Raw genomic sequence first — 25188 nt, forward strand, 5'->3', positions numbered from 1 at the left:
ACTGGAAATTATATAAATTTGAAGGCATGTGATATGCCAGAAGATCATGAACCTGAGGAAGGCAGGGTGGAATTTTGGGAACAGAATGCAATGTTCATACAGATGATGTCATATACTTCTATGGCTACAATGCAATGAACATAATCTGAAGGGTGTGGGGCTCAAAGTGTTTAACAGTCAAATATATTTTGTTAAAATGTGTTTACACCTGGAACCTTATAAATGAGCTGACCCTTAACCACTTCACAATCCAGGATATAAGGAACACCAGTTAAGGACGTTCTGCGCTGTTTCGGTGCAGTAGAAGATCTTGCTGATCCATGGGAGATCAAGCATAGTTTCTCCTCTGTCAGCAAGAGAGAACTGTCAGAGACAGTGTAACAGTGCCAGGATAGACGTCAGCCCTGCTGTGCTGATCACAGCACGTGCGATCAGTGGCAGAGGGGGTCCCTAGAGACCCTAGGATGGAGACATCACCAGGTGTACCAATAAACCAGCGCAAAAGGATTTATGAAAAAATGAAAAAAATAATAAAAAGAGAGTAAAAGAAAAAGGCTTGAAACATCCTGTACAGATTTTAAACAAAAATTAGAAAATCCCACCAACAGCCCCAAAAAATGTTCTTCTTTTGTTTATTTGTATTAGCTGATTACCTGATCTGCCAGATCGAGTGCCGCAGTGTCCTGCCACAAGCTGCTACCTGAGCATAAAAAGTAGCATATGGCCTCTCGTATTGAGACATCAAACGCACTTGTGTCTTTGTTGGTCATTTGCCTTAACGTGCCAGGGCTGCCTCTTCGTTCCCAGTCCAGCCATGTATATACACTACCATTCAACAGTTTGGGGTTACTTAGAAATGTTCTTGTTTTTTTTTTGTTTTTAAAGAAAATAAAACTTTATCCATTAAAATAAAATGAAATGGCTCAGAAGTACAGTGCAGATTTTGTTGATGCTGTAAATGACTATTGTAGCTGGAAAGCTGATTGTTAATAGAATATTTTCAGAGGCCATTTATCATTCCATCACTTTTGGGTTCCAGTGGCACATTGTGTTTGTTAATCCAATTTTAAGTTTAAAAGGCTAGTTGATCATAAGAAAACTCTGAAAATGTCCTTATGTTCCATGGAAACAGTTGAGTGACCACAAACTTTTGAACGATAGAGTATATACACACACGCAATTATATAGTTTATGTGGATACACCGAAGGAGGAAATGAAGATTTAAGGTTAAACAAAGACCTTCAGGAGTAAAACCCTGCAAAATATTAACCCTTTTGATAGCCACTATGAACACATTAGTGATATCCAAAAAAGCTGTAGTAATGATTAGGACTAGGATTAGGATTAGGATTCTTGAGTCACCTGTATTCAAGCAAGGGTTCCAACTATTTTGTATCAGCATAGTGGAATCAATCAGGAGGCTTCTGTACCACAAGGTGTTTGAAGACTATAAAGGAGTCAGCTCCAGATTTGGAGACATCAACGATCCAGCCCCAAGACCCCTAAGAGGGTTACGTCATATGAGCATTATTTTAAAAGGGGCTGAAAATCCATCATGCAAATCAATAAGGACTGATCAGTGAATAAGATGCAGCAGTAATCATCATGAACATCTAGTTTGAGTTACTGACAATTAGGTATATAATTGCTCTTACTATGTCAGTCTAGAGTAGGTTACTTGGCTTATACTGTATCCAGCTGACCTGTGTATCCTTGTGGTATCTATGATTTTATCTGAAGAACATTATCCAGCCCATGGAGGTTACTGTAACAGACAAAGTGTATGAAAACTCTATACTGGATGAAGTGAAGGTAAGGGCAACATTTCGCATGTAGAGAGAATTTGCATCCAATATTAGCTTGTTAAGCACACACAAGCACGCATGATTGCCAACCCTGGCATTGTTCCCAGTGATCCTTTGTCACCCATGTTGCAGAGAAACAGATGGAATATTATTACTAATAAATGATAAGCCACTGAATGGACATGGCTCTTACGACAAGCAATGGAGGCTGACAGATGGCAGACAACTGTGCCACCTAGTGGGAACATTCAGAGAAGACTTACCCCACCCTCTCCAAATGAATTGGGCCCCACTATAACATTGGATGGGAAGGGAGCATGATGGCATTCACAAGTCTGCTTATCTATCTCTCATATCCGGTTTGTGTTTTGCTATTTAATTTTGCTTTTTCATTTCTGGCCTTTGTTCAGCCTCCTCTCGTTTTTGCTTATTACTCAATCTCAGTACTTTCCACCATCCTGTTTTTAAGATATGACTATAGTTCTATTTTCCACTTATGTCCATTCCCCTCGTAAAATGCTACATTGCCAGCCTCTCTCCTGCATCTCTTCCTCCCATCTCCACCTTATCTTCATCTCTTCATCCCATGTTCTCCTGTTATCCCCCATCCTATTTGCTGCACCTCCACATATCCCATCAGTATGACCCATGTCTTTTCATTTTCATTATTCTCTCTTACATCTTTTTCATCCACCCTTACTGTCTTTACAGGCCGATTCCCTCTGGCTTTTAAGCTCTCATCATAGCCTTCCCTCTCGCTTCAATAATATATAGTAATCCTGCTCCATGAACCTGTTCTCCTTTATACTTGTTCTCTATTTCCAGGATCTGTGTTCATATGTCAATTTGGAATCAAAACTACCTTCTAAACTCATCAGAAGGTTCATAGTACAGGGTAGAATAGGATAGTATGGCAAATTCAGGTTACTAAACACATGGACATACTGTACATATATATAAAGGTAAGTGTGACCGGTAACTAGAACTTCCTCTCCAAATAGAATGCAGTAAAATATGGGATTCATTTAGTTTGCACTTTAATATTAATATTAAATCAATTGCAAATAAAAAAAAGTTGACTTATTTCTCTCCAGGGCTCCTGCATAATCATGAAATATGATCTGTCATTTGTATAGCAAGTTTTTCTCAAGCCAAAAATAGTGTTTCTTACCTGCTGGGAGCTCAGCCAACATCTCAAATGTTTGGTGCACGTTCCTCCTACAGATATCAACAGGATCATCCAGAAGCTGGGATAGAGCAATGATAATATCACTTCTCAAGATACCTTCCCTGGAATAAGAAGAGACACCGTGCAATGCTGTCTTCACGAAAGATCCTTAGAAAGTACATTCATTCTTCTACAGTTCTTGTAGTGAAAGTATTGTACTATTATATACATTTGCTCTTTTAGGAATGAATAGGGGGTCTGAGGATGAGGAGTTTTATGGAACAGAAAGTCACAATATGTAATGTATTACAGCATTCAAAATTTTATTAAAAGGTGTTACACCACCACAACATGTGAGGCCATTTAAAATGTAGAAGTAAACAAAGCAAATCCACCTGTGCTCATGTCAACAGATACTGAAAACCTATACATGGTTCTGTTGATTCTTCAGGCTACGGAATTCTGGACTAAGGGAAACTATGTACATTTTACAATTATTATGCTTCGAGTTATTTAGACCAGCTTTGTCCTTACTATTCTTGTGGGAAGTTGAAAAGATGTAGATATGTAATATTAAAATATACAGCTGGTTGTGCAGGAATGGTAAAGCTAAGTCTAGATGGAAAACAGACAGGTGGCTCAAAGGCCGACAAAAAAAAAAAACATTCGCAAGGAACATGTCTACACATTTACAAGTTCAACGTAAGTTAGGTGTCATTCATGGCTATGCTTGCTATTTCTATCTGCAGTATATATCAGCTAAGCACAATTAAATGTCTTTCTGGCACCACTATGTCTGGGATAGAGGGATAGAAGGATAAAATTATACAGCCTTGCAATAGTCATTTCCCCTTTTAACAACAAGATATCTTTTATTGCTTTTTGTTACAGGATAACCTGGCGGGTGTCCGTTTAACGTTCATCTCACACCCACCTTCCTACGTTGTGCCCCGCTATGATGTAGAAGACCTCTGTTGTTTTTTCTCGGACAGTGCAGTCTTGGTCATACAGTAAATATTTGAGACTTTCCAAGAAACCTGTACATGAGAGACACATGGTTATCACAGTAGTTATCAGCCCTATCAATGTTTTTAATTGTCGGTCAACTGCAGAATTCATCTGTAAGACTAAAGAGAGAGCACAGACTATTTCTGCTGCGAAACGATGACTGTGTCATGAGCAAACACGCCAAACGTTAATGGCTCTTGTACCCATCCCACTTGTTGGTCAGATCGTATTGAAACCACACTGAACCAAAGTAAGCAAATGATTGAAACACTTAAAAATTCATCTAGAATTCTGAATAAACAGCATCCAACATAATATATCCATTTACTTGAAAGCTTGTTGTCTCTTACAAACTGATGTGGGCCTTTTCATTCATGGTTTGAAAACTTAAAAAGGTATCCAAACTATTTTGTGATTACTCGCCAAGAGTAACCAGCAGGATGGGGTAAATGTGCCCAAATCATTTTTTGGTTAAGTGCAGATAACCAGGGCTGTTATCCTTTTTAAGCCACGTTCAGCTCACTATATAGATGACTGAAGCAGTCTCCTTGGGCATTGTGTCATATAGAAGGTTTTCTCCTAAATTAGAGAGTGGGTACATGCATATGTCAGTGCAAGATGCATAGGAGCACATCTTATGTACACTGAGCGGTGCGGTGGGCAGCTTTTGGGACTGAGCCACCAATGACTGGCAGGTAGTGGATGACAGAGGAATAAACATTGGAATTCCAGGTGTGATTGAAGAAAGTAATGAAAAAAAGGAGACAAGAGTACCAATAATCTAGTTCATCCAGACCACTAGTCTACAACCCACCTACCCCATTAGTATGCAGGAAAGAGTTTTTAACTGGCACCCCTGGTCTAGGTTAATTAACTAGGTATACTCCTACAGATATTTTTGGCTGGTAGTTTTTTTTAAAAGCTCTAGAAATCGACAATTTCTGGCTATATTTGCATTTAATTAACATTTTGCTGTCAAACCATTACAAGCATTGTATGCAGCTTCAAAGATCGTAATACCTCCCTTTGCCTTGTCCGTTAAGCAAATGCCAAGGGTTAAAGGCAGCGAGGCAATGTGATCAAAAATCAGCACATATGGGCTGACTTGGCTTGCTTATACATTGAACAATTCTACCACTATATCATTCTGCCTGGAGTGAGATTATTTAAGGACAGCATTCAGATTAAGCCAGGACTATAGCTATGCAACAATCTGCCCCAAATCCCCCAGATGTATTACAATTTGGTATTGATATGTTCAAGCCGCAACTCCGACAATGAGAACTTCTTTCAGCAATGTGGTGCTTAATGTACAAAGCGGAATCTTTGTTGTAGTCATGGAGATTTGTGTATTATTTTCATCAATCTTCATTTAACAATATTTTTGTCCAGGGTCTGTGCCCAAAGGACAAATTAGAGTTTAAAAGTGAGGTGCAGAGATGAAACAATTCACCTCACTGCATTAACTTTGCATTATGTTAGGCTAAATTTGCCCTTCACAAAGTTTGGCCTTCCATAATACCCAGCGATACTAGTGAGATGAAATGTTTAGTTTGCAGTGTGCATAAGTAATTAGAGACCTAATCAATGCAATTTCCATTATTATTATAACCAGGGCAGTATAAGCCATGGGCAAAGGCTTTAGTTGTATTCCCTCTGCTATATCCTTGTTATATTTTCCCCTCTTCTGTCCTCCTCCTTCTATGCTTGTTATATTTCCCCTCTTCTGTCCTCCTCACTTTGCCCTTGTTATGTTTCCCCTCTTCTGTGCTCCTCATACTATGCTTATTATATTATCCCTCTTTTGTCCTCCTTGTTCTATCCTTTTTAGATTTCCTATCTTCTGTCCTCCTAGCTTTGTTTCTGCTATATTTCCCCTCTTATGCTCTCCTCCTCTCTCTATTATTGTTAAATTTCCCTTATTCTGCCCCCCTTGTTTTGTCCTTCTTATAAGTCCCCTCTTCTGCTCTCCTCCTCGCTATAGCCTTGTTATATTTCCCCTCTTCTGATGTCCTCCTTGCTTTGTTCTTGCTATATTTCCTCTCTTCTGCTCTCCTCCTTGCTCTGTCCTTGTTACATCTCCCCTCTTCTGTGCTCCTTGGTTTATCCTTGTTATATGTCCTTTCTTCTGCTCTGCTCCTAGCTCTATCCTTGTTATATGCCCCCTCTTCTGCCCTCCTCTGTCCTTGTTATAACCCCCCTTATGTATCCCCATTCTTCTGATTTATGACTCTAGTCATACTGCTTCTTCCTCCATTTTATTCAATATAATATAACTCCAGTTCTACCTTGAATTATTACCTTTATTATTCAAATACCAAAACCAAACCACAAAACACATTCAAAAATCAATTAACACACTGATATTTTCTGTAATGACAGTACTTACCCAAAGTCACAGCCTTATAGACATTCTCAGGATCGTGTACAAGATCACATAACGCCATCAATGCTCTCTGACGAGTAATAAGTTTGGGGTCTCCAAGCTCCTCTTTCAGTTTTGGTAAAGCCCTCTCTCCAAAAGCAATCGGGGCTTTTGTTGGATCAATGTCAGGTGGTAGATAACTTGAAATTCGGGTGTTCGCCATCCTCACACCACAGGCCAGAAAAGAATGAGATCTTGTGAAGTGTTTATTTCTCTAAAGGATAAGCCAGAACATTATTGCACTTCAATATAATGGAGTATATGTCACTGACTAGTATCCAGTTATCAAATAAGACTAGCAAAAAAGTTGGCTTGAGTTTGTGGACATATCTTAAGGACGAAAGTTGCTGGTTCTCCTGGTCCATTTTTGGGGCTAATGGCTGGTCTCAGTGATATTCGCAGACAATGTTCTAAAATGTGGGTATAACCTCAATAGATCTCATATACAGCCCTCCATTTCAGCATGTTATCTATCAAACTATGTAAAGCCACAACTATATAATGAACTCATGGTTCATAAGACCTTAAAAATTCATCTGTGTGTCCCAACAAGGTCCGTAATAAACTTTTTTAATAAAAAAAAATAGAATGGGAACCCTACATCCACTTACGGACCATTCACACAAGTGTCCTAACAGAATTTTTAGAAATATTATAAAAGAAATTACTCATATCCAAGTTCTTAGGCAGGGAAAACATTTATATATAAATAAAATATTTATATATAAATATACAGTATGTTTATATATATATATATATATATATATATATATATAAATATATGGCACCCAGATGGTTATTTGTTTACTGCTGTTTTTATTCTCACAGGCTTGAATCTTTTATCTTTTAGTCCCCACTCAGACAGGACACTCACATTTGTGAGCTTGTCGGTTACATTAATGCAAGGTGTTTATTCTTTTTTTTTTTTTTTTTATAAATTTCAGATAATATGATGAGGAACTGAGCACATTGGGTAATACAATAAATACAGTGGTTAGTGCAGATTTGTCACATAACTAGCATTTTACCAGCAAGCTGGTACAAATTCACATTAATGGCCGTTACCCAAAGCAAACAAACAGGGCGAAGAAGATGGAACTTACAATGGGAGTTATAACCATCCATGCTAATGCCAAAATACTCCATAACCTCATCTACTAAGTAAATGCACTTCTATTCACTTGACAATCCGTTGGTGACGGCAGGTGGTAAAACGACCTTTGTGAAATAGAATAGGTTGTCTTTTCAGAAACTTCTACATTTGTTAGGTTGTTTAGGGGAGCTCGAATATGGCTAAAATACCAGCATGTTATATTAAAAATAATACAAACAAGTCATATAATAGCTAATACATAAACATGAGAAGTGTTTCATATAAGTGTATATATATATATATATATATATATATATATATATATATACACTGATGATTAAAAAATGACATCACCTGAGTACACTTCTGAATAGGTTACTGTGTAATATGTAGGAACACTGAATGGGAGATTGGGGAGGGCATAGTGGAAATAAAACAAAAACAGTTTAAATAAATGGTACCTATAAACTTAATTTAAGGGGTTAGGAGGACTCTTCTCTGTCAAAACGTCATAGCATAGGAGTTGGTGGGCCATCAATGTCGTTTGGGTGACAGACTGCAAAAGGTTAATGGTGGATGGTTTTGGGGGTCTGTTTCATATGACAAGGGGTAACGGGTTGTAAAAACTCTAAGAAAAGCGCCACACCTGTCCGTTCAGCTGCAAGCGATGCCCCTCCGCTCCACCGTTCCGCTCAAACTCTACTCGGCCTCAAAAACTGCATGCGAGCTGCGGTAACCAGGCAACGGGAAGCCTGGCGTAAACAAGGAATTCTGGAAATCCGAGATGCGTACGCATGTCCTATACTAATCTGCCAGCTACGCAAACGCCGAACGCAAACGCCTAGTGGTGTGGCAGCTCGCTTGTTGCTATGGTGACAACAAATACATGATCTGCGAAGGAACGACCTGATCACAAAAAACATGTATCTTATATGTCAATGTACCCATTTAACACTCATATAAGCCATCAGGTACAGGATAGGAAAGCCGTTCGTCTCGTTTCCCCACTGGCACACTAATCGTTACCATGGTAACCATTCCACTCCGACCCTTGGCCTAGCTGTGGTAAATGTGTGTCAGGCGCGCCGCCATGTGACAATCTGGTGCAACTACACAGCATCCAAAGCAGCCTTATGCTGAGCTGGAAGAAGCTAACTGGTACTATACCTTCCATCATGACAAACCAGCCGAACACGGCACCTGGTCCTTAATAGTACTTTATATGATTCCTATCCATGAATATCCAGCCATTTTCGTGCATAGCCCCGGTGATCTGCCCTGTCCTATGAAGAATTAAAATGTGATTTACATAGATACTTGAGCCTTTTTTTATAGGTTACCTAGTAGGGGACTCTGAAGTCTTCGTTGGCCTATAACAGGGGCATGATGGTCTAGATTTGGAATGAACACTCAGCACACCGTTAATTTACAGCAACATTCCCAACATCGCGCTCAGAAAACACAATTTGACCTTCGCTGTCTTCGCAGACCACGCCCCCTACCGCCCACAGCATGTCGCCTTGCAAATAACCACTCCCCCCGCTTCCCCCAGCCGCTGCCATGGAAACCTCATAGCGGCCAGCGGGTACATCCCCAACACTTCCTATAATACAGCCGAAGAGACCCATGTAATGGACGGTGGCCTTATCATTTCTATATTCTGTATAATCCCTCATATTATGTGCTCGTACCCTCACTGTCCCCGTTATCGGTAGTCTTCTTTCATTTTCCTTCCCTCTTTCTTCTCTAGTTGTGTCTGTTCTTCCTCACTGATCTCATCGCTTCCCGATGCTGTCTTTCTGGCCTTACAGAGCTTCAGTGCCTACCTGTGAGAGGAGGATCTGCCACAATGCTGAACCAGCAGATGCTACCTGTAAGCAAAGACAGAGTCATCTCAAAGATGCCCAAGGTAAGCCCATTCTGCCAGGGCATAGGGTAGGGCAATAAGGGTATTTGCTCTCTTCCAGGGGTTCAAGTTAAAAGTTGTGTGTTAGATGAGGATAGTTGGAAATTGCGGCATGTTATTCAGTGTATACCAATTTGGCTACAGATCCACACTCAGTACCAATTTTATTATATATATATATATATACACTCACTGGCCACTTTATTTGGTACACCTGTTCAATTGCTTGTTAACACAGATAGCTAATTAACCAATCGCATGGCAGCAACTCAATGCATTTAGGCATGTAGACGTGGTAAAGCATGGATCCATGGATCCTGCCTTGTATCAACGGGTCAGGCTGGTGATGGTGGTGTAATAGTGTGGGGGAGGACATTTTCTTGGCACACTTTGGGCCCCCTAGTACCAATTGAGCATCGTTTCAACGCGACAGGCTACCTGAGTATTGTTGCTGGCCATGGCCATCCCTTTATGACCACAGCGTACCCATCTTCTGATGGCTACTTCCAGTAGCATAATTGTCCATGTCCAGGGGAGGGCTGGCAGCCTAAGGCCTGGGGGGCAAGTCAAGTGAAGTGGCCCGTTGTGCCACGAATCAGCCCACCATATATGCCCATCTTTTCCTGAACGCATATTCATTATAAAAATACAAATATGATTCAAATGTGGTTCAACATAAGTAAATTTAATAGCAACAAAGGATGGTAAAAAAAAGGCAAAACCTAATGTCCCCCTGATGCTCAGCCAGTTAAATGCCCCCCATGATACTGGCTGAGGATTATGGGAAGTATAGTACACAGCAGCAGGGAAATTGTAAAGGCTAATATGAGTACCCTACCAGGATCATACCCTAAAGTGGGCTGATTGGGGACAGAGCTGACACTGAAGAGCTGAATGGGGACAGCAATGACACGGGGGCTGAAGGGGGGCAGAGGTGGCACTGGGAGGAGCTGATTGGGGACAGAGGTGGCAATGTAGAGCTGAATGGGGACAGCAATGACACGGGGGCTGAAGGGGGACAGAGGTGACACTGGAAGGGTATGATTGGGGACAGAGATGACACTGGGGAGCTGAATGGAGACAGCAATGACATGGGGGTCGAAAGGGGACAGAGGTGACACTGGGAGGGGCTGATTGGGGACAGAGGCGACACTGGGGAGCTGAATGGGGACAGCAATGACATGGGGGGCTGATTGGGGACAGAAGTGACACTGGGGACACACACATACCTATTTTTTTGTTTTTAATGAATACAAAAAAAATATTATATAGCTTGTACAAAAATAAATTGGTTTACTAACCTTCTACTTCCACTTTTGGGGGGTTTCGTCTAGACCTCCATCCCCTGGTAGCAACAGACTGTTTTCTATGTATACAGGATGTCAGTGACACGACATCCGGTGCTCCAGCAGGCTGAGTGCGAGGGGGCGGAGCTTTCACCCCTCACGCTGCTCCCATCACTATGCGGCCATCAGATTGCTGGAAAACTGATCTACCCCCCCGGGCCAACCCGCCCCTGTCCATGTCACAAAGCTCACATCATCTCAAACTGGTTTCTTGAACATGACAGTGAGTTCACTGTACTCCAATGGCCTCCACAGTCACCACATCTCAATCTAATAGAGCACTTTTGGGATGTGGTGGAACGGGAGATTCGTATCATGGCTGTGCAGCCAACAAATCTGCAGCAACTGCGTGATGCGATCATGTGGACCAAAATCTCTGAGGAATGTTTCCAGCACCTTGTAGAAAGTATTCCATGAAGAATGAAGGCAGTTCTTAAGGCAAAAGGGGGTCCAACCCAGTACTAGCAAGGTGTACTAATAAAGTGGCAAGTATATATATAGATAAGACTATTATACTATAATGCCTGTCGTATTATGATTTTGCGACTTTCCAGAGATCACTGTATTGTACTATATCAAATGGATCTTGTGTTTGCCAATCCATCATTTTCCTATACAGATTAGTATGCTTATGCTAATTTATACTAATTTGTTTGTTTACAGTTCAGCAGCATTGGCCTCTTTTGTAAACTTGCACACTGAATGGGTAGGTGTTGTCACCCTCCATAATGCAGCATGACAGCTATTTTCACTTTTCTTTCTCAGTGTTACACTCCTGAATCATGCCTCCATTACAAGTCCCAATTTGATGAACAAGTGAGAACAGCTTGCCAGCAGCGCCATGCGGGTAGCTTTGGGTGAGTCCATTTAGAAGTTGCATGATCTTTTATAATAGAACTGAAGGAGCAAGAGTTGGCCCAACACCTGGCCTAGCTTGTCAACAGTGCCAGAGCCTGGAATGCATGTGATGTGGGAGCAGTTAGGCAGGTGGAAGACCATGGTGTGCATTTGAAGAGGGAGCAGATAGGCAGGAACAAGTCCCTGGGTGAAGGGAGAATGGGTAGCAGTGATGTACCTTGGCTGGGCACTTCCCTGGGCCTGACCCAAGACAGCTCCCCAGCTTCCCCAACCGCTTATCTCTGCGGCAACCATCTGCTATACTTAGCACAAGGATATGATGTCAAATGTCAGAGCTCTGTCTGTGGTGTATCATGCCCTAGGCTGACTAGGCCTAGGGCGGCAGGTCCAGGGGGAGGTGGCAGTCCCCCTGGCTGCCAAACTGTCCGGTGTCCCACTGCTCAATGGGCAAATTACAGGGGAGATCTTTGATCTTCCCAATCTAGCCATTTATCCTACAGAGGCTGCGTCGACTCAGCACGGCTCAGTAGACTGCACAACCTTTATATTGCCCTTACCCACAACATATTTACCTTTTCGCAACCTAGTGCAGCTCCCCCATTAAAACTTAAACAGCAACAACTGTTTTTTTAGGCATGTCATTTTAATTAAGGGCACATATGCCTATCAACAATAAACTCATTCAGCTGCAGTCTGATTCACTAAGCCGTGCTAGGCTGGGCAGCTGTCACGGGATCAAATAAAATCCCTCAGATCACCACTATGTTCTTCTATGGGCTTCAGTATGGGCTTAGTATGTATTTACAAAGAAGAGCAAATGTAGCTCAAGAGATTAGACGCGACTTAAATAGCTTGTCCTGCATTAAGTGCCCACTTTGGAGAGTCAAAAAAATGTAACACACTTGAGCCATTACATAGGTAAATTCTCCATCAGCAAGTCAGAGTGATTCCTCCCAAATAGGTAGGAAACACAATGATTATTTAAAACAGAAACAACTGTATAAGAGGAATAAAACTGGGTGAGGAACAGCCAAACTCACTAACAAGGTGAGGTTGCTGAAGACAGTTTAATGTCAAAAGTCATACATCATGGCTAGACTGAGCACAGCAACAAGACACAAGGTAGTTATACTTCATCAGGAAGGTCTCTCCCATGCAGAAATGTCAAAGCAGACAGGCATTTCCAGATGTGCCGTCCAAGCTCATTTGAAAAAACAGGCAAGACTGTAGATGCAGTGGTCGGCCAAGGAAACTTAGTGCAGCAGATGAAAGATACATCATGCTTACTTCCCTTCGCAATCGAGAGATGTCCAGCAGTGCCATGAGCTCAGTATTGGCAGAAAACGGTGGGACCCTTGTACAACCGTATACTGTCTGGGGAAGTCTGTTCAGAAGTGGTCTTCATGAAAGACTTGTGGCCAAAAAGCCATACCTCTGATGTGAAAACAAAGCCAAGAGACTCAACTATTCACGAAAACACCGGAAGCCGGGTGCAGAAAAATGGAAGAAGGTGCTCTGGACTGATGAGTCAACATTTGAAATATTTGGCAGTAGCAGAAGGTAGTTTGTTCAATAAAGGGCTGGGCAATAATGAGTGTTTCCAGACAACAGTGAAGCACAAATAAGGCTCCTAACAAGGTTGGGGCTGCATTTCTGCAAATGGAGTTGGGGATTTGGTCAGAACTGACGGTCTTCTTAATGCTGAGAAGTGGAGGCAGCTATGTATGCATCATGCAATACCATCAGGAAGAACTGTGATTAGTTCTCCAAGATGCTTGGAACAGCCTACCTGCCGGTTTCCTGAAAAAATTGTGTGCAAGTGTACATAGAAAAATTGATGCTGCTTTGAGGGTGGTTGCACTAAATCTTCATTTGATTTAGATGTTTCTTATGTTGATTCAATTTGCATTTGTAAATGATAAAAATAAACTATTAGCATGTCTATTCTTTAAAACATTCTTCCTTTACAGCATTTTTTCACACCTGCCTAAAACATTTCCACAGTACTGTATGGCCATGGCAATTTATTGAAACCATGCCTCTCCGCCTGGCATCTTTTGGCTGACTTAAAGCAGTCAAAACACTCCAAGACATACTTGGAAATGTAAAGGCATGGACACCTGCATCCACTTGACTTCACACACACACACACACACACACACACACACACACACACACACATACACACACACACACACACACACACATATATATATATATATAAAATAAAAAAAATAATAACATAAAAGGATTTATATTAACCACATGTAAATAAAGAAAACCATGCACTCATGTAGTGGATTTATTGACTGTGCACTAAAATTAGCCATCACTTTTAAGGTCACATTAACAATAATAAATAGTTTAGACCATTGTCTGACAATAAAATCACATTTACTTTTTGTGTCATAGATCACCATAGAGCCCCGTAGCTCACAATGAAATTAGGTTTAATACATGTTATGTATATGTTATGCGTATCTTTGTTTTGTAAAATGTTTGCATGCTATATTGCACTGTAATGATTTATATAGGAGACCACACATAATCAAATCTGAGCACTAGACTGTCCAGAGGACCAAAAACAACTATATTGTAAAATAATCTTTACACAAAATACCCACATTGATTGCCTTTTCATATCTGTGGTCAACAGGTTGAAGATGTCCAAAGTTGTGATGGTGGGAGATCTTTATGTGGGGAAGACCAGTTTGATCAACAGGTAAATCCACTTTTTTTTCAAAGCTTGTTCGAATGTGTTTCTATAAATCTTGGTTAATCAGTGACATTATGTGATTATTGGACTTTGATATTTAAAGTACCACCACCACAGTTTACACGTTGTACTGTTGTATTTTTACATACTTTAGATATTTTAAATATCTTATTTTCAAGATATTTACCATTCTTTTTTTGACTCTATGAAAAAGGTGAAAAAGTGTATATATAAGATTCCAAGTTGACCAGAAATCCCCCCATAGTAGAGTCATATAGTCAATTATCCTTCATCACTTGATTTCCTAATAGTGAACAATAAGATACATGATTGCTGAAAGACAGGAGACTTTTAAAATGTGTAGAGTAACATACGCACAGTTTTCATTGCATTTTAAAAAAGTCCAACCTGTTTAGTGGTGAAAGATCACCTTTATTAACAAATTCAGGGTATCTGGAGGTCTTAAGCCACATTATTAGTTACCTCCCTAATTTAACTTTTTGTGTTGCAGGTTCTGCAAGAACGTGTTTGATCGGGATTATAAAGCAACAATTGGAGTCGATTTTGAGATTGAGCGGTTTGAGATTTTGGGGGTTCCATTTAACCTCCAAATGTAAGTGATCTGCTTTAAAAAATGTAATGAAAAGTAAAGATTGTGTGTGGCTGTGTTCGGCAACAGTAACCACGCCTTTCTGGGATTTAATGTGTTCCATAACATTGACAGTGTTGTTGTCGTTCCATATTGACAACAATGTTATATATTTTTTTGCTTCAGTATATAGCTTGTAAAACATTGTGCAGTGTGCAAAGGCTGAGCGCCGTAAAAAATTACAAACGATTTGTATGTCTTGCTGTATCATGAACTTTGGGTTACTTTGTTGAATGTTTACAGTTTATGAAACTGCCGCCCTCATTTGCCTAATATTTCACTATTTCTTATGATTTCTCTCTCCTCTTTAGATGGGACACAGCTGGACAGGAGAAGTTCAAATGTATTGCTTCAACATACTACCGAGGAGCACAGGGTAAGGATGTACTTCTGTACAATATAGTATGCCTTCATAGTTATATTTATATTATTGGAAAGAGACGAAAGTTGACTAACCTCCCCTAATTAAATCAGACAGGAAAAAAGTTAAAAACATACTTAAAAATACTTAAAAAACATACAGAAAATACTTATCCCTATTCCATGTTTTCTAGATCCAATAAATCTCTTCTGCTTTACAACCCCTGAAAGATGTACTGGCAATCACAGTATAATCAGAAAATATGAAACCTCACATTTATTGATTTTCAGCTGAATTGTCTGTTTTAGCACAGTTCAGTGTATAACAATTCCTCCACTAGTGTTTTCAACCAGTATAGAAATGTTCTTTTCATGCTAACTTGTTTCCCTTTATACAGTTTTGCAGGCATTTTATATGCTGTTTACAGCCGTGTTATTCTTTTACAACTTATGTGTTTCAGTGATCATTACTGCATTTGATTTGGGTGACATCCAAACCTTGGAACACACAAAGTAAGTTAATCTGAGAGTTTGGTGGTCCTGGTACCACATGCATTCTTCAACACAAAAAAACCCCACTTACCTGATCTAGAAGCTGCAGCCATATTGCTGCAGCTGCCCTTCTCCTCTATGGTCAGAAATTCCTTAACAGTGGAAGGAAAGTGCTCATGTGTGCATGTGTAGGAGAGTCTTAGTGTTCACCATGGCAGTACTGGAGCTGCCTGGTGGTATTTAGGGTGGTTGTACTCAAACTCGTCTTTATTTTTCAGACGTTGGGTAGAGGATGCCCTCAGGGAAAATGATCCTGAGAATTGCTTCGTTTTCCTGGTTGGCACAAAAATGGACACATTGGTGAGTAAATTAGTGGAACTGGGAGGTAATTATGAGAAAATGAGTATCCATCACTGTACAAAATGTAAAAATAAACCAGTTCTTCTTTAACCGTAATGGTGGGGTAGACTCATATTTACTTTAAAATGTGGTGTAGTGTAATTTACTGTTAACGGTATTAGTTTGAGAACCTTTTTACAAGGTTAACTCACTGGCTTTTGAAAATGCAATTGCATAGTGTGGAAAGAGACCACATCAACGTGTGACGGCATTGGGGTGAGATGACCAAGATGAGGTATCAGAAGGAAATATTTTATTCCTGGTACAATTCAAGACTGTGGATGTGCATAAGTGCTCATGGCAATGGCTGTCATGAAGATAGCATGCATCTGAGGCAGAATGTATTAATCTTGTTCTTTTCCAAACCTTGCTTTCTTGTAAAATATTTATTCGCTGCAGACAATGTGGTTTGTTATTTGAAGACAAAACGGATAACGCGAATATTCAAGGGGGCCACACAGCTATTATATGCATTAAAGAGCGTGTGATGGCTGGGGTGTTCATTTAACCCTGATCTCTAGAAACAATGGAACAAAACCTCACACTTGGGTATTTAAACATGGATGGGGTAGGCATTGTTGCTATCCTTAATCTAAGACGAAACCAAGGACTTATTTAGGTTTAAGTATTTACATTAGAAAAAAAACTCTACAAACAGCGCACTAGCCAAGTATATTGATCTAAAGCTAGGCTCTGTTATTAGGACTCCTGTTCTTAAATTGCTCAGTTTTGTATTTTCTTTTTTTTTTGCAGTCTATAGCAGAGTGTGAGCGGACGGAGCGTGATGCTTTAAAATTTGCCATGGAAATTAAGGCAGAATACTGGTCTGTCTCAGCAAAAACAGGTTAGAGCCAGAAGAGAAGAGAGTATTTTATTTTCTTGTAGTCAATCAAAAGATCTTTCTAGCGTAACTGTGCGAATGTTAATTGCCCAGGATTTGCAAGCTAGAGTGCTGACATCAGTTACGAGTTAGTTTTCTAAAACTACATTGTAAGAAACCTTGGGATTGGCTGTTAATTAAACCCTTTCAGTGCCAACCACATATGTGATGCATGCTTGACAAAGGGGATGATGTCAGGCACTTATGCCATATGTGATGGCACATTGGGAATCCCTTATCCATGATCAGTTTCAACTTTTATTCTGTAGAAAGAAAGAAAGAAAGAAAGAGAAAAGTCACGCATTTACAGTCAGAACAATCAGCAGTTTCTCTGACAATTAAAAATGGAGTATTAAAAAGGTGAAAGAAAAATCTTATTACTGGCAGGGTTTAGTTCATGAAGCAGGCAGCTTAATATGGCCGCTTGCTACCCTGGTAAACGATGAAAAAAAAAGTAGTTCACAAGCAATGTAAACATGCAGTTTAATTTTTAGCTATTATATGATGGGGTGAGATGATTTGCCTTAAACTAGGTATCTGTGCATAGCTGAACTTGTCCTAAAAGGTATAGGTTTAGGTAAGGGTGGCAGGGTGCAACTGCTCCCTTCACTAATCTAATTTAAAAATTTTGGGGCACTATCTGAAGCTGTTGGGTGTGTTTTACTTGCCACATACCATAGTAATAAGGCAGCAGTTATACAATGAATAGATCTATGTTGTGGTCCCTTTATCGGACTTCAATGCAGTCTGTTTCTGTAAACGGGTTTTATACAGGACTGGACACCAGACATTGTGTATGTCATCTGCAATGTATTTTGGGCAGCTTTAATAACGGGTACCTTGGCTGGATTCACTCCTGGGCTGTATGTTGTTGAATCCTGGATACCAAGTCAGCCACGTCTCTGCATTAAAGACCCCACATTTGTCAGCAGTATACACTGGCTAGTCTTGTCCACCACATACTAGTCCTGTCCACCTGTCCATTTAAATAGCACAAAGAGGAAATGCATAAAAGATTCAGGATTAAAACCTAGTTGCATTTACTCTGCAGAGTTACCAGGCTGCACTCTCTAGCTTTTTGTGTTAGGGCGTTTAGGGATCTGGCTCTATTTCCATCTGAGATCCACAGAGGTGTGTGGGGGTCATGATAATATCTGAGTGGTTTATCAGTTGACTAGTGTGTCTACATTTAGTACGACTGAAAATGCTTTTATTGAAAGTAAAAGCTGGGGCACATCTGTCCTTACATGGATATGTTATATTTTTGTGTCTGTGTCCCAGGGGAGCACGTAAAGGATTTCTTTTTCCGAGTGGCAGCTCTGGCCTTTGAACAGTCAATGAAAAGAGAACTGGAGAAGAGCAGAGACGGCACAGCTCAGATTGGAACTGGAACCCTCATACGTATGTTTGCCTTCCCATTGTAATGTAGGAGAGACATGGCATCTGTGTACTGTGTAGGGGGGAGGACGTCTGTCTCTAAGTGTTTGCTTACTCTCAGTTTAATAATTAAACACAAATGGGGTTTAGGTGTCTTTGTTTGAGATGCTAGTGAAACCTCAGACTTAAAGGGACACTAACCTAAAAATATGACTACTTGATCCAGTAACATGCTTAGGACACACACACATCTGAACTCCTAAGTAAGAATTTATATTTCCTATATTGACAGCTTTGTTACCTTTGTGCCCCTTGAGCAATCCTCTCTACTTCTAAAATAATGTCAGGCTTGGGGTGGGTTTACAGATTCTAAAGGCCTAGATTTTTAAAACCCACTGAGTATACAAAAATAAAGGAAGATGTATAAGACTTTTTTGTTGCTTTACTAAATATTTAAATAAAAACATACTAACACAGCATGTCCATCACAAGCATTTGTTTTTGTTTTTCAGAACTGGAAGGAAGCTCAGTAGGGAAGAAGGAAAATGATAGCCAAATGAATCCAAATTGCTGTTAGACTGGGGCAACCAAGGGATTGAAGAAAGTGCCAGCATTAGGCCCTCTCCGCTAATGGGTAGTGCCCAGCTGCAGCCAGCAATCCACTCTCTGGTATTCTGAGCCTCCTCCAGAAGGTGCCTTATAGTGCCTGCCCAGCACATGTCCATCTGCTGTGAGTAGAGTTTGCCCTGTATTGGTGACCTTAGGCATAACATGCGCTGTCACTGCCCACAACATAAAGGCAATTAAAAGTGACCACTCTGAGCAGCTGGATAATGTACCTTAAATAAGAATTCATGACCTTAAACAGATATATCTGAACTGCATAGAAAAGAAAGGTATATTAACAAAGTTCTTGAAGAACATGGGCTTCCGATGAATTTGATCACTGTGCTCTGATGTGAAAACTATTTCTTTGTATTTACTTTTTTTGTCAATATGTGTCAATTAATCATGAAATTAAACACATTGAAGTTGATGTGTCAGTACAGTCCCTGTTTTATGCCAAATGCTCTCTGTCATCTGCCTATAAAATTACATGAAGGTTTATTAACAACCAGTTGCACTAAAATCACTTCCAGGTTGATGAATGTAGTTGAATAACTTTCAGGACACAGTAGGTAAAATGGCAGCCATCCCCTTGGACTTTTCTTACTTTCGCCTATTGAACTCTATGGGAACTTGCAATTACTCAGTTTCACAAGAGCCAAACATACTCTTGATAGAAAATAAACTTGTCTATGGCAACATTTTTGTTTGCATCGGATTTTTGTTTTGGAACATCAGCAGATATATATTTACCTTGGGTACTGACCGAGGACAATGGCACCAGCCACCGTCCTTACTGCTAAGCAGGGCCAGACTGGGAATGAAGAGCAGCCTTGAAAATATATGGATACCAGGGGTGAAAATTGCCCTGGGGCACCCCAACTTCACAAACAACATGTCCCACGTGCCACCTTTGCACCCAAACAGCTTGTCTGTGCCATCTTTGCCCCAAGCAGCTTGTCAGTGCCCCCACGCAGCTTGTCTGTGCCACATCTGCCCATAAACAGCCTGCCTGTCCCATTTCTGCGCCTAAACATTTATTAATTCACTTACTCACTCACCCGTTTAAGTTATTCATGTGATAGCAAAACCTTACAGATTATGTTAAAAGTGATAAACAGTGCCGTAAGTGATAAATTTCACATATGACAACACTCCCCCCTTCTACTGCTTAACACATACAAGGCAAATTCCTGACCAAGTCTCTAAACCCAGTCCTCTCTTACTGAGTGTAAGACATACTCATAGTTAGCAACATTCTAAATAACCCTTTTACTGAATGTATATGTATCTTCCCTATATGGCAATTCACATGTTGAATGTATAGCACTGCTATCTGACAGGTCATTCTTAAGCCTGTCCATGAATGATCATGCGTAATAACCATCATTTAAAAAAAATAGTGTTGTGTGCACTGCGTCTCTCACCACACCAGCTGCACCCTCCCTCTAACTATAAATATAGAAAAATAAATTCAATCAATTTGGGATAGTGAGCTTCATACACCCAAGTGTAAAAAATAAAAAAAATGGCACCTCACAGATTCCAAATGTACAACTCCATATGTATGTATATATAAAAAAACAGAGGAAAAAAAACACGATATGGTGTAATATAGTTAATAAAAACAAATTCAGTTAAATGTGGGCAATAACTTTATTAACTAACACACATACATATTAACCACATAAGCACAAGTGACATAGGGGGATCTGTCACAAAAAATGGTCCTTGAGGACCAAGGACATATCCCCTACATCACCATGTTTTGGCACCACCTCAATGTGCGATCAGTCAGTGTGCATGCTGCAGACATATGACAGAGCTGTCACAGGGCTGCTTCTGACTGCTGTAGAGGGGAACACCACCGGGGAACCCTCTACTGCACAGGGAATCCCTATAGAGGAACCCCCAATTGCTGTACAGGGGAACCCAGTGACATCACAGGAGTTCCCATAAGCTCATAGTGATTTCAAGTTGTGGCACACATATATTTAACATTTTTTTATTTTTATAAACCTGTATTTTGTTTTCAATTGTTTGATATCTATAAGAGCAGAGTATTTTATGTATTGTTTGAAGAAAAGATCAAAAGATTAAACATGTTTTTCACTGCCTTCTTTGCTCATATTTACCAAGGGTGCCAATATTGCTACCACAAAAAAATTGCTAACACAAACTTTGACAAAGGTTGGTGGAAGAATTAGTGAGGGGAAAGTGTTAAAATACCAGCATTTGGAATAGTCTGGGGTGTCTAGTTTTCAAAAATACATGGTTTAATGGGGGGGGGTTTGAACTGACGGGCTTCAAAGATGTCCCTAATAGGGCGTGGGGGCACCATTTTTTTTTTATAATAAATTAGATAACATGATCAAAGCACGCAGAAATGTTAAAACAGTCATGGTCAAGAAGGGTATAAAAACTAAAAAAACAGCCCAGTACTTAAGGGGTTAACACTCAAAATTGCTCTACAGCCAAAATTGCTCTACAGTATATATATATATATATATATATATATATATCTATATACAGAATATATAAAATACACAAAGACTCTAACACTACAATACGGTACATCCATATACACACGCTACTCCCCCCTACTTACCTCATGCCTCAGCACTCCCCAGAGGCCAAACAGTGGGCCCTGGCCTTCCTACTCTCTTAGGTGACAGAGCAGGGAGACTGGATTCCCCTGCCTTGCCTGGCCTTACTAATGGGCCAGCTCCTGAAAACCGGTTAAATTCAAGACCACATGCATTCAGGGGGTAATATTTGGAGGTATTAGATCACTTCTTTACTACCCACATCCTACCTCTTTGAGCATACCTTCAGTATCTACTTTTGCAGTAACTCTTCCTCTCAGCTAGTATACCCCAAGGCTCAGTTCTACAACCCCTTCTGTATGGTGTCACTTTACACTACCTCCCTTGGCAAACTAATTGGGTCCTTTAGCTTACAATACCACCTATACTACCCCAACCTCTTTTCTTTCATTTCCCTGCCTATGTCTCGAACTAGATGTCTGCATGATTCATAAAAGCTCAATCTCTCTAAAACTGAGCTTATTATGTTCCGTCCCCAAAGCTAACATTTATTTCACATTTTCCTTCAATGTCAGTGGTGCAACCATTACCCCTTCTCCACTAGCTTGACGCCTAAATGTCACCATTGATTCCATCCTCTCATTCAGTATGTTTCTTCAGAGAAGTTTACGGACAAGTTAACTCCCCACCTCCTGCTCCCTCCTAATTTCACTACTGATGTTGTTCATGTTTCACCATACCCACTTTTTCCTCGGTCGGTTTTTGTCATGTACAGCACTATTGTTTATTTAATCAATGTTTACACTTGTGTGAGATACACTTTTGTGGCCGTTCCCCCTCAAACACCACCTCTTGTGTGATATACCCACACCTCCTTCCAGATTGTAAATATGTTTTAGCAGGCCACTCCTCACCTTATATTTAGGTTTAAATTACTATGTGACGAGCATACCTGGGAACTCTCCGGGTCATCTCCAGGTGAAGCACCGCTTCTCCGAGTCAACACCCGAATCCTCCAGGTCGTGGGTTCTTGACACGCCCCACTCCCCGCCCATTACCCCTATACACGATGCCCCTGACATCAATGGGAACTCCCCCGACATCAGCAGGACTGCCCACTGACATCAGCGGGACCGCCCAGCAACATCAGTGGGCAGTCCTGGCCGCGGATCCCGCAAGGGAAGGCTCAGGGTAGCCAGAGCTTAAAGTTTCCCGGTATGATGATGTGCCACTTAGTCCTGTTTACTCATTGTACAGCGTGGTGGAATATGATGGTGTTATATAAATAATAATGCATGATTCAATCAGTGATTTAAAGTTGCTTTATAAAGGAGCATTCTAGCTATTTTTAAACACCACACCTTCCAACCTACCCCAGGCGATTACGGATGTTGGGGAGAGTTTGGGAGGTAGTGCTACTGCACATCTGCAGAATTGTATGCATTCTCCGCTGTCCTAGACACTGGAGAATGAAATTGGGGCAGCAGGATTGTGGTCTCTGAATCCCGCCGAGTTCTACCTTGGTCCCCAACTGCGAAATACAGTGGTAAAATCAAAACTGGCCCACGTAAAGCAGGATAGTTGGAAGGCATGTATACACTTTCATAAACATGTATACACACAGTGACACACATGGGCACAATAGACCCTTGAATTGCTTTGATTTTAAGTTTTTGGTCCACTTTTTGTGTTTGCTTGTAATTCCACATATAGCCACCAGGGTGTCTCATAAAAGTACAATGTAACTGGGTGCTTCCTGGCTTTCTTTATGAGTTTCCATTCATCGGGACACTTCAGCCATCATAATGCATGATATGAAAAATGAGTTATTCTTCTAAATAATAATTTCTTCCCTTCGCATGGAGGGATTATGCAGACCCCCCCCCTGCACTTGTGAGCAGGAGGAATGGTTCCGAAGGGGTCTAATAGACTACCTACGAGCATGCATGGAAAGCAGTTCCATTGATTCATATACACTGACAAACAGATATACATATATATATATATATATATATATAAACAGACCAGTATATACATATACACTGCCATTTTTCCCAGGACACGTATAAATTGATAGCTGGCATATAAAATGTGATACACTGCAGTATGTGGTATATATATATAGATATGTTATTTATTTCATTATGTGAGTTTATGCATCCCACATAGTGCATTGATTTTAGGATGCACCATGGAATTACGGTAATGGGTTAGGGATATGCATAGGGTCCTACTCAATGCCCTGTTTAATTTCACAGATTGTACCTCTTTAGGAGCGGCCATGCACATATCATACATGATAATACAAAATGAATTTCCAGAACGGATCATCTGCTACCCTTAATAGGACATGTGCATAAAAGCATACCATGAGTACAAAGCACATGTAAGAAGCCTTCATCTATCATGTCGCTGTGAATCCATGTTACCACTCATGAGCATGTGCACTACCCACATCTTCTATTTCTCTAACCACTGCAACGTACTGAGCATGTGCGGCACCCACAGCCAGCATGTCATTCAGAGGACATTCACAATGCTGTTTATATGCACATGGGTGGGTGCACTGACACCGAGCATGCGCATGGCACCAAACAGATAAATCAGTGACACTGAACTGCGATTGACAAAATCATGTAACGTTGTAGTAATGAATGGTAACCACCTTAGAAGATTGTTTATGTTTGCTGAGCATCAATGTTACTAGGAGTTATTCAATCTTTATAGGGTTCCTCGAATGGGTATTTAACCCCTTGGGAACAGAGTAACCGGATTAAAGCCAGATATAATCGTACAGTAATTATTACAATATTGAGTTACATTTCCACCTATGTTTTAATTATGTTACAATTATACAATCCTCACAATGTATAACACAGCAGACACAAGCGGACATTCCTGATGTTCTGGATATAGACAAACTGATAGGCGCGTGCATTCCGCGTTTTAATAAAACTATACTAAATATTAACCCACTAAGTGCCAGATGTTTAATCAGCCCACAGCTGACCTCCTTGTCATTGAAATGATTAACCTACTCACTACTTCAAGGTGGAGAATAACTATTTGTTAGGGGTTCAGAGAAAAATGCAATGGATGCAGGGAGCCCAGAACTTTACTGGACAAGCTTATAGGTGAATATTCGGTCGGTCCTCCCCAGCTTCCCTCTTACAGCCCTTGGTCCCTTGGGATAGGACACGGTTGCACCAGCCTCCATGTTTCTATGTTGTTTGCTGTCATTCAGTAGCTTCGCCATCATTCACCCAAATCTGCAACACAATAATTATACGGTAAAGTGCACACTTTCAGAGCATATAATGGAATTTGCTGCATTGTTTATCATCAAGACTATAGACCCCTAGCAAATGGCGTTTCCACCCTGTAGATGACCTTATCTATAACGTATGCTGTGGTGGTGGGGGCTGCTCCATTCATCATCATAGCACATGGATCATTAATATCCTAAATGCACTATAGCAGAGGTTAACCAGGGGGGAGCCCTTAGCACTCTTTAGCTTAGTGCTAACACAGCAGTGGAAAGCTACACCCACGC

General features: G+C 40.6%; 2 protein-coding genes across 2 annotated transcripts in view; one reads left to right on the top strand and one right to left on the bottom strand.

Annotated features, from left to right (window-relative positions):
- RSPH14 (radial spoke head 14 homolog) overlaps positions 1 to 8227 on the bottom strand; it is a 67317-nt gene extending 59090 nt beyond the window's left edge. The window contains exons 1-4 of the mRNA XM_053470375.1: positions 8147 to 8227; positions 6372 to 6621; positions 3909 to 4011; positions 2978 to 3096 (exon numbers count right to left, since the gene is read on the bottom strand). Of these exons, the coding sequence (XP_053326350.1) occupies positions 2978 to 3096; positions 3909 to 4011; positions 6372 to 6570 (421 nt within the window). The 5' untranslated portion in view covers positions 6571 to 6621; positions 8147 to 8227. The remainder of the gene's footprint in view (positions 1 to 2977; positions 3097 to 3908; positions 4012 to 6371; positions 6622 to 8146) is intronic.
- An 835-nt stretch (positions 8228 to 9062) lies between these two features.
- Positions 9063 to 19522, top strand: RAB36 (RAB36, member RAS oncogene family). The gene is made up of 11 exons (XM_053470387.1): positions 9063 to 9128; positions 9312 to 9409; positions 11518 to 11609; positions 14267 to 14332; positions 14838 to 14939; positions 15287 to 15351; positions 15797 to 15848; positions 16106 to 16187; positions 16980 to 17070; positions 18388 to 18507; positions 18996 to 19522. Exons 2-11 carry the CDS (start codon positions 9350 to 9352, stop codon positions 19058 to 19060), a joined length of 795 nt encoding a protein of 264 aa, XP_053326362.1. The 5' UTR covers positions 9063 to 9128; positions 9312 to 9349; the 3' UTR covers positions 19061 to 19522.
- The last annotated feature ends 5666 nt before the right edge of the window (positions 19523 to 25188 follow it).

This window comes from Spea bombifrons, chromosome 1 (assembly GCF_027358695.1).
Source record: "Spea bombifrons isolate aSpeBom1 chromosome 1, aSpeBom1.2.pri, whole genome shotgun sequence".
NCBI classification, from domain to species: domain Eukaryota; kingdom Metazoa; phylum Chordata; class Amphibia; order Anura; family Pelobatidae; genus Spea; species Spea bombifrons.

Coding starts and splice junctions, on each gene's coding strand:
- RAB36 (XM_053470387.1), top strand. CDS start 9,350: ATGCTGAACCAGCAGATGCTACCTGTAAGCAAAGACAGAGTCATCTCA. Junction 9,410..11,517: donor TCATCTCAAAGATGCCCAAG/GTAAGCCCATTC, acceptor TTTCTTTCTCAG/TGTTACACTCCTGAATCATG. Junction 16,188..16,979: donor GCACAAAAATGGACACATTG/GTGAGTAAATTA, acceptor TTTTTTTTGCAG/TCTATAGCAGAGTGTGAGCG.